The 9,354-nt window shown below is 40.0% G+C and overlaps 1 protein-coding gene across 1 annotated transcript; it reads right to left on the bottom strand.

Moving 5' to 3' along the window:
• Positions 1-336: 336 nt before the first annotated feature.
• Positions 337-5,436, bottom strand: LOC148125800 (uncharacterized). Its single transcript, XM_087932658.1, has 2 exons — positions 5,208-5,436; positions 337-2,665 (listed from the first exon to the last, which is right to left on the bottom strand). The coding sequence occupies exon 2, from the start codon at positions 2,465-2,467 to the stop codon at positions 689-691; it is 1,779 nt and encodes a 592-aa protein (XP_087788784.1). The 5' UTR covers positions 2,468-2,665; positions 5,208-5,436; the 3' UTR covers positions 337-688.
• Between the last annotated feature and the right edge of the window lie 3,918 nt (positions 5,437-9,354).

Raw genomic sequence — 9,354 nt, 5'->3', positions numbered from 1 at the left:
GGCATTGCTCTTCCATAAAATATATTTGTACAGGAAAGTTGGCATATCATATAAATGAATAATATTGTGCATACTCTGAATATCATTTTGCATCTATATAGCTGAGCAATGGAAGGAGATGGATATGAAATCCATTGGAAAGACATATCACCTTGGCCAAATAGCAAATATCCTTTCTCTTTAGCTTTACCTCAGTCTTCTTAACTAGCATGGCACAAATATTTCAGTTTGCATTTTTAATCTTATTCCCTATAGATACAAACTTTGTGGTGGACTGACATTTGAAATGAGACGCAGGGAAAACGTCTGAGCAGATGCCAGCCCTGAGTAGACCCAGGTACCAGCTTTTATTGAGAACAAAATGCATATACAGAAAACAAGTGACCTCAACAGGATGTTATTTCCACAGGATATATAGGATGAGAATAAACAGGATGAGAATATACATCTGCGGAAATTCCCATGGGAATGGCTCAGCTATTCCCAGGGGAATGGCTCAGCTATATACTATGACCTTTCACCGACATATCTGGTCCTCTAAGCTTCGCAGGTCCTAACAGGACAAAAACACCCATAGCAGGCGGAAATGCCCCCCCCCACCAGAGGCATTTTTTGGTCCCTAGATCTATGCAAAGCTATACAAGGACCCACAGAATAAAATATATTACCACATTCCCTCCTTTTTTATTTATTCAAAGATAGGGGGTGTTTTAGTGGCATAATACACAGTTCCTTCGCGACTTTCGCGACTTGGTCCCATACGTTGAAAAGCTGAGGTACACATTTGAAATAGATTAGGAATACATTGAATACAGCAACATAACATAATAAGTATAATAACAATTGTCACAACTAATTGAAGCAATGAACGTAACCATGAGCTGTCAGGAAGCCAATCCCATAGCAAAGCCCAAGGTGACTTATCAAAGCCATCTTTTCCTGCTTCGTGTTCAGCTATGCGGTCTTCCATATCGTGAACAGTTTTTGTAATGTTAGGCTCATAATTATGTATGAAAATACAACAATGTGAATGAATTAAAGCACAAACTCCTCCTTTAGCAGCTAATATTATGTCTAAAGCATAACGATTTTGTAAAGTAATTTGGCGAATTTCAGACACTTCTTCATTTAACATCTTAATGCTCTTAACAGTATTATTAAACATAGCAACAGTGAAATTATTTAAAATATGCAGATCCCGATAATTCATAGCCACTCCCAAAGGTGGTAATGCCGCCCTGGAAAGTTGAGTTAACCACCACCCTCCCGTGGTGAGACCCGAATCCACCTCCCTCCTGTTACGAATCCGGGCCTTGGGCAGTTGGTCTAACTTATATATTACTGGGATGACATGCCCAATCGTACACACCCCAGACCAATCCTTTGGCCATTGTTGATAAGCAGTATCCCCACATAGCAGCCATAACCCATCCGGAAGAGGAAAGTATTTTAAATGCTTATGATAGATATTATTGGAGGCCTGACTTTCCCAACCCCACATTAGCCACATCCAAGTACAGAGAACATATGCCCCGTGACCAATGTCAGGCCTCTTAGTGGTTGTCCGATTTACACAACAGTCACGGGAAACTTTCAAAGCCTTGGATAACGTAGAAGATGTCCGATTTATGCAGTTGCTCTTACTAGTAATGCTTTTTACACATTTCATACATCCTCCTTCCAAAGGAATCACCTTCTTACAGGGTGTGGTATTTCCCAGCAAAATAGATTGAGTCCCTACAGGGGGGCGGTAATAACAAACCGATGCTTTGGTAGTGAAAGTTACCTTTGTTGTGAATAATGTTTGATTCCACTTTTCGGGGTCTGGACCCCAGTAAAGCCAATGTTTAAAATCATTATAATCAAAATTAGCACTGTTTTGCTCATTCAAAGGAATACCATGTAACAAAACTCCACCTTTCCCAGACCCAGGCATATGCATACAAAGCCAACAATTAGTTACATTTAAACCCTTAGCTGCCATCCGAATGTCCTTGATGTAGGAATTTTCTTTCCATAAATTATCACCAAGGTCTCTAGTTTTTGAGATAATAGCAGTTCTCCGCCTCCGTATTAGAGTCCGTGGAGGCATAAGACGAATGGAAAGAGAGTCTGTGTAAGGTAACTTAGGTAACTCCAATTGACATCTATATTGTCCATAGTCTGAAACAGAAACATTAAACAGGATCAGAGTTGTAGCACAGGCTGAAGATATAATATCCTTATCAGGTCCCGAGTAAAGAATGTCTTGACCCTTATGCCAGGACCAATATGCTGGAAAAATCAAAGGATGCCGCTGTTTGCAGATTAATTTAGTCTGATTCCCCAAAGGAACCTGCTGCATACAAGTTGGCAATCTCAGATAAGCAGTCATCTTTTCCCAGCCTTCACAGCGCCACGCCTGGACTGCCGGCATCAAGAGAATCAGGAACCACAGGTACGGAATCAGGAACCACAGAAATGCCATCCTGAGAATCAGGAACCTCCCTCACTGGCACCTGCGAAGACGCCTGTGAATGATCAGGCCGAATACATCGACCAGGAACCCAACGAATTTGACCAAGATGTTCTACTGCTGCATAACCACGTCCCCACGTAATCAGCTCAGCGGGAACCCATGCCGGATCCGGAAGGAATCGCACCAACACTCGAGGCCTCACTGCATCTGTAGAAGGAGAAGAAAAATGCCTGCTGGCCGCACTCGCAGGGGTTACCAGACAAATTTAAAAATTTAAAGTATACAAAGCTAGATTTAATTGATCTTGAATTGCCGGAAGCCCCAGGAGCTTCCCTCCTTTTTTATTTAATTTAGCTAACATGTTCTTGAGCGTGCCATTATAACGCTCTACAATAGCCTGTCCTGTGGAATTGTATGGAATTCCAAATTTATGTTCCACAGACCACTGTTTGCAAAACTGATCAAAGACTGTGCTCCGATAAGCTGCACCATTGTCTGTTTTTAAAGTTTGAGGCGTACCAGCAACTGAAAATGTCTTAATGCAATGATTGATGACATGTTTAACCGCTTCACCTCTTTGAGGAGTAGCCATTAGGAATCCTGAATAAGTATCCACTGTCACATGTATATACTTCCAAGGTGCAAATGATGGATACTGAGTAACATCCATTTGCCAAATCATTGAAGGTTTCAACCCCCTGGGGTTGACTCCCATAGGAATAGCCGTGCCCTGTTTTGAACAAGTTGGACATTGCTGAATTATGGCAGCAGCTTCTGCAGCAGTAAGCTTGAATTGATGTGCCAACGCTTTAGCATTTTGATGAAAATAACTATGGCTGTCCCATGGCTGGACAGTGAGAACTGAAGTTACAGCACTGTCAGCTTTGGCATTGCCTTGTGATAAAATTCCAGGTAAATTACTATGGCTACGAATATGGACAACAAAACACACATTCACACGCTGCTCCAAACATCCTTGCAACAACAAAAGCAAACGTAGAATATTGGGTGATATTCCAGGAGACAAATAAGAACCTGCTACAAAGGGTAACAAGTTATATACGTACAAAGAATCCACTATTAGATTAAAATCCTGATTTTGAAAATTTTGAAAAGCCAAAACTACAGCAGCAAGTTCTGCCTGCTGGGCAGACTTCTGCTCTGATGTCACTTTTGTATGCCAAATTCCAGATTTATCTTTCCAAACACAAGCACCAAAAACTTTCCCTCCATCAGTAAAGACTGTAGGGGCATCTGATATAGGCTGAGTCACAAAAAGATTTGCTAGATTAATTCTAACTGATTTATACAAAGATAACCTAGGATCAGCTGGAGGATGACAAGAAAACTTCCCTGGCCAAGAATCTACCAAAACTTGCAAAAACTCACTATTGCAAATCATTTGTTCCCAGGTAGCTAAAGCAAAAGGAACATAACATGTTACTGGTTCCATACCAGCAATAGCCTTGCAGCGCTGACGAGCACGATTAAAAATATCAGCAAGCTGTTCTGTGATACAATTTATGGATTTCGATGGTGTATGAGACAAATGAATCCATTCCAGAATCCTTAAAGCTGTTTTTTCTTTTACCTGAACTATCAATGCAGTAGCCCTTCGTTCTGAGATTAAGATCACTGATAATGGACAATCTGGCAAACATCTATCTGTCCACCTTCGACTCAAAGCTTGCTCAATCAATGACAAAATCCCCTTCTGTTCTTTATTCAGGGTTATTATGTCAGATGCTTGCTTAGCACTAGCCAAAGCTTGAAACAAAGGACTTAATTGAAGAGTAGTTAAACCCAAATACGGTCTGATCCAATTTATATGACCCAAAAATTGTTGTAAACCTACCAAAGTTAAAGGATCAGGAAGAATAAATTCCAAATTCAGAGGTGTAATGTGACTCAAGAATAATTTATGACCTAGATAGGCAAAGGATATTCCTTTTGCAATTTCTCAGGGCTGACTATCAGCCCTTTCTCCTTCAGTATAGCAGTTAAAAGAATGACAGCAGAATCCATTGCAGCATCAGAAATATTAGCAGCTATTAAAATATCATCCATGTAATGATAAACCTTCCAATCCGGGAATTTATTCCGGAAAGGTTGCAAAGCCCAATCTACAAACATTTGACACATGGTAGGACTATTTAACATTCCCTGTGGAAGGACAGTCCATGCATATCGCTTAGCGGGCTGCCCCTGATTTATACTCAAAATAGTAAAAGCAAACAAATCTACATCTTCAGGGTGCAGAGGAATGGAGAAGAAAGCATCTTGCAAATCTAACACTCTTATGTTCCATCCATCAGGTATTAAATTAGGATTAGGTGTCCCACACTGTAGTGGGCCCATAGGCTTTAAAATTGAATTTATCCCCCTCAGATCATGAAGAAATCTCAATTTTCCAGATTTCTTCTTGATAACAAAGACTGGAGAATTATAAGGACTAGTGGTAGGCACTATATGTCCCTTTTCCAATTGTTGTTGAACCAATTCATGTAAATGAACTAATTTCTCACTAGTCAAAGGCCATTGATCTATCCAAACTGGCTCCTGCTGGAGTAACTGTAATTTTAATAACTCCACAGGTGGGTGTTCAGTCATCATGAATGACAACTGTTGTATCAAACTGTTGCATCAAATCCCTGCCCCACAAGTTAATATGAAGGCGCAAAACAATCGGTTGGAAATGTGCAATAGCACTTCCCTGCTTTGTTTTGGCAGAAAGAATCCTCCTACTAACCCGTGCGTCTTGAAGTCCTCCGACTCCTCGAACAGACGGTGTAGGATCTGTCGGCCACTCCCTAGGCCATTCACTTTCACTAATCACCGAGACATCTGCTCCAGTGTCCAGCAATCCAATAAACTGTCTGCCTTCAACCAAAAGAGTTAATTTTGGTTTCTGATCAGCCTTGACATTTTGCATGATGGAAAACACACTAGACTCACTAAACATATCTGTAGATCCAAATCCACCCTGGCGAATTCTATCTGATTCCCCAAAGACAGATATGGCAAAACTAAAAGCTGTGCAAAACAATCCCCTTTTTCAAAGATTGAGGAACAGGTGAATGAACTTGAATTTTGATCTGACCCTCATAATCCGAATCAATAACCCCAGGAACCACAAACAATTTACGCTTATGAGCCGATGATCTAGGAAGAAGAAGACCCACAGAAGCCGGAGGCAACGGTCCATAGAAATCCGTTGACCCTAAACAAACTACATGTGGATATCCCAATTCCAAATCCTCAGCTAATGGAAGATCAATTCCTGCTGGACCTTTTGTAGCTGGTGACCATATTTGATTCCTATCTCTCTCTGGTGGCTCCAACCCTTCGGACATTACTTCACTCTTTAGAGTAGGGGAATGCCCTGATCCCCGCTTCCTAGTTTTTTCCTTCAGAATGAAGTCTGCACTGATTTGCCCAATGGTATCCTTTCTTACATTTCGGGCACACTGATTTAGGACGAACACCCTGTCCTAATAATCTCCTTTTTTGCTGACTCTGACCCCCTCCAGGAGCCCGACATTGCGCTTTAAAATGTCCAGGCTTCCCACAATTGAAACAAGTCCCTTTTTTAGCATTTCCTGCCTGCAGAGCCAGAGCTAAAGTTTCCATGTTAAAAGTCTGACTCCCCACCTTTCTACATGCGTTTATCAAATCTGCGATCTCTCGCTCTCCGCTCGCGATAAGCGGATTCAGGATCTTTTTACAGTCTGCGTTTGCCTGTTCTACTGCTAATTTCAAAAGCAATTCATTTCGGGCAAATTGATTGTCAATTTGCCTTTCAATAGCCAATTTCAATCTGCTAATGAAATTTTCATAGGGTTCATTGTTCCCTTGTTTGATGTTAGTAAAGGTCTTCTCACCACCTTCGCCGTCAGGGAGAACCCCCAGGGCTTGTAAAATTAACTGTGGGAGAAGAACGAACCCCTCCTCAGGCATTCCATCTCGCTGTTGTTCCACTGTTGTAAAATTACCAGCTCCATAAAGCTGATCTGCAGTAACATTTGCTGTTCCCCTCTGAACTGCCAGCTGTCTCCATTTCTGATCTAACACCAAAAATTGAGCTGGGGTTAGAATCATATTTAACAGAGCTTTCCAGTCAGCTGGAATCATTTTATTTCCATAACCGACTGCTTCTAGCAATGCCTGAGCAAATGGCGATCTAACTCCATATTCTTTTACTGCTTGCTTAATTTCCTTTAAAACACTGAGAGGCAGAGGCTTCCATACTCTCTGTGGATTTAAAGCAGCATCTACACCAATTTCTACTGGATTAAGTTGAATCTCCACTCCAAATTCTACCAAATCATCTCCTGATAATTCCCCTCTATTTGTTGCTTCTTGAATAGCTGCAGTAACTGCATCTACTTGAACTCTTAAAGGCAAACTCTTCTCTTCTGACAAAGTATTTTCAGTGCCTGACAGCCCTCTGGATTTATCTGGAGGTGCTGTCGGTGGCAATATACTACCGCATGGTAAGGCGGCAAACCTTCTTCAGGGGTGCTAGGAGCGGTTGTTCATGAGTAGCTAATGCATCCATAACCACCCTCCAGGTTAACAAAATTGAAGAAGGGGCACGAGGCTCCTCGTGCAAAAATTTCCCTATCTTTCTCCAGCACTCTACTTTAATACTACCTCCCTCTGGATAACACGAATATGTTTCCAAACATACTGTAATAAGTCCTCAATTTCTTTCTTTCCTACTGCATGTCCTCTACTATGAACTCCAAACTTAAAACTATTCCCAGCGATCTCTCTCATTTCCCTAAGGTGCTTTGTCTGAGCTTTCGAGAGACCTTCCCCATACTCACGAAAAGAATCTGTCTCCGTCCAGCGAAGAAGATGAGGGCCCAGTCGGCGTCCATGACGATGAGTATAGGATGCGGGAAGCGTATAGCTTTCAAGCTATCACGCCAAAACGTATAGCCTTCCAAACTATCACGTCGGGGTCACCACTTGTGGTGGACTGACATTTGAAATGAGACGCAGGGAAAACGTCTGAGCAGATGCCAGCCCTGAGTAGACCCAGGTACCAGCTTTTATTGAGAACAAAATGCATATACAGAAAACAAGTGACCTCAACAGGATGTTATTTCCACAGGATATATAGGATGAGAATAAACAGGATGAGAATATACATCTGCGGAAATTCCCATGGGAATGGCTCAGCTATTCCCAGGGAATGGCTCAACTATATACTATGACCTTTCACCGACATATCTGGTCCTCTAAGCTTCGCAGGTCCTAACAGGACAAAAACACCCATAGCAGGCGGAAATGCCCCCCACCAGAGGCATTTTTGGTCCCTAGATCTATGCAAAGCTATACAAGGACCCACAGAATAAAATATATTACCACAAACTTGAACAGAAGATGAACCAAAAGCAAAATCAAATACCTTAGTCACAGCCACAAAATCTCAAAATAGACAAGTTAATACCTGTATATGTCTAACACTACAATCAGTTATTATCCTTGTTTTACATTATAATTAACAATTTTCCTAGTGAAGTTGATTAATTAAACAAAGAAAAAAGTTGTGAAGACAAAAAGATAGTGAGATTTAGAACAATCCAATGGATCTTATAAAGTAACATTTGTATGATTAACTAGTCTCATGGGCAGAAGTTATAAATGTGTGGTTGATTTAATGACCTCCTTTTTATCAGGAACAACTTCATTCTTTGGGTGGCTAGGCAGATGATGTGGAAAGGCAAAATGGTTTGTAAAGCCATAATGCTTGTATACACTTTCCAGATTGTATTAAAAAACATGCATATAATAGAGAAGGGATTTGTCTAAGGAAGAAAGAGATGATCCAATAGATGCAACCATTCTTTTGGGAGACGAAGTATTTTTCTCTACCATAAATATATGTATTGAGGATTTGTAGTCATAGATAATCTGGCATGGTAACCAGTTTACTTAATGCAAAGATAATGGATATGATGCTTTATCTACTATACATGCTTAAATACACTAGAGAGAAGATATTGCTATAGAAAAAAAAATTATGGGAGATTATATAAGATAATGTAGAATGCTATCTAATAAATTGAACTTCTGGGTATCTAAAGAAGACTTTTCAAAATATATAGAAGTATCCTAGATAGTCTAAAATATTTTATTATTCATATTATTTAATATAACAAACATACAATTTTTTTATTAAGCTACATCTTATTTTTTCCTTAAACACCTGGACTGACAAGTTAACAAGGCAGAATTTTTCTAATCATCATGAAATTCTAGCCCCTTGTTCTGCAAGTAAATAGCTAACATAGAAATAACCTGAGCAACTATGGATTTTGCAAATTACAGGATGTAGTGAGGTATACAAGAATTCTTTCAAGAAAAACAATACAGGAGGACATGAACAAGCATTTCAATTGCACTTCTCTCTACAAGGGGGAAAACATTTGTAATAGGATTTTTTTTTAAAAAAAATCCCTGAATTCTGGAACTACTGAAGGAAAGATGTTAAAGTATGCCAAGGTAAACTTTCTGTATATTTTGCTATAAAAAGATGTTCCGGGTCTTGCTGCCTGGGGTTTGAACATCTTATTTCCAACTATTATATTTGTAGAGACTCTAAAAATCTGTCTCTATGTCAACATGAATTATCTTCTACCTCAGCATGCCTTTTTTTAAAAATCATATCTTATCCTCAGAAAAGTATTTTAGTGCTTACACTAAAGCCTCACATGAGGCATTTTTTCCTATACCTTGCAGGTCCACTTGAAAGCATTGCTAGTTTTATAGAGATTAGGCCACAAAGATAAAAACTCAATTTACAACAGTTCATTTAGTGACTGCTCAAAATTATAATGGCACTGAAAAAAAGTGACTTGATGACTGTTTTTCACAGTTACAACCTT

Source organism: Pseudonaja textilis, chromosome 4 (assembly GCF_049901715.1).
Source record: "Pseudonaja textilis isolate UNSWEBS1 chromosome 4, rPseTex1.2, whole genome shotgun sequence".
Taxonomy (NCBI): domain Eukaryota; kingdom Metazoa; phylum Chordata; class Lepidosauria; order Squamata; family Elapidae; genus Pseudonaja; species Pseudonaja textilis.
This window is presented reverse-complemented; position numbering and strand designations above follow the sequence as displayed.

What these genes read in the sequence shown, in the direction of transcription:
- LOC148125800 (XM_087932658.1), bottom strand. Translation starts at nt 2,467, where the DNA reads ATGGCATTTCTGTGGTTCCTGATTCCGTACCTGTGGTTCCTGATTCTC.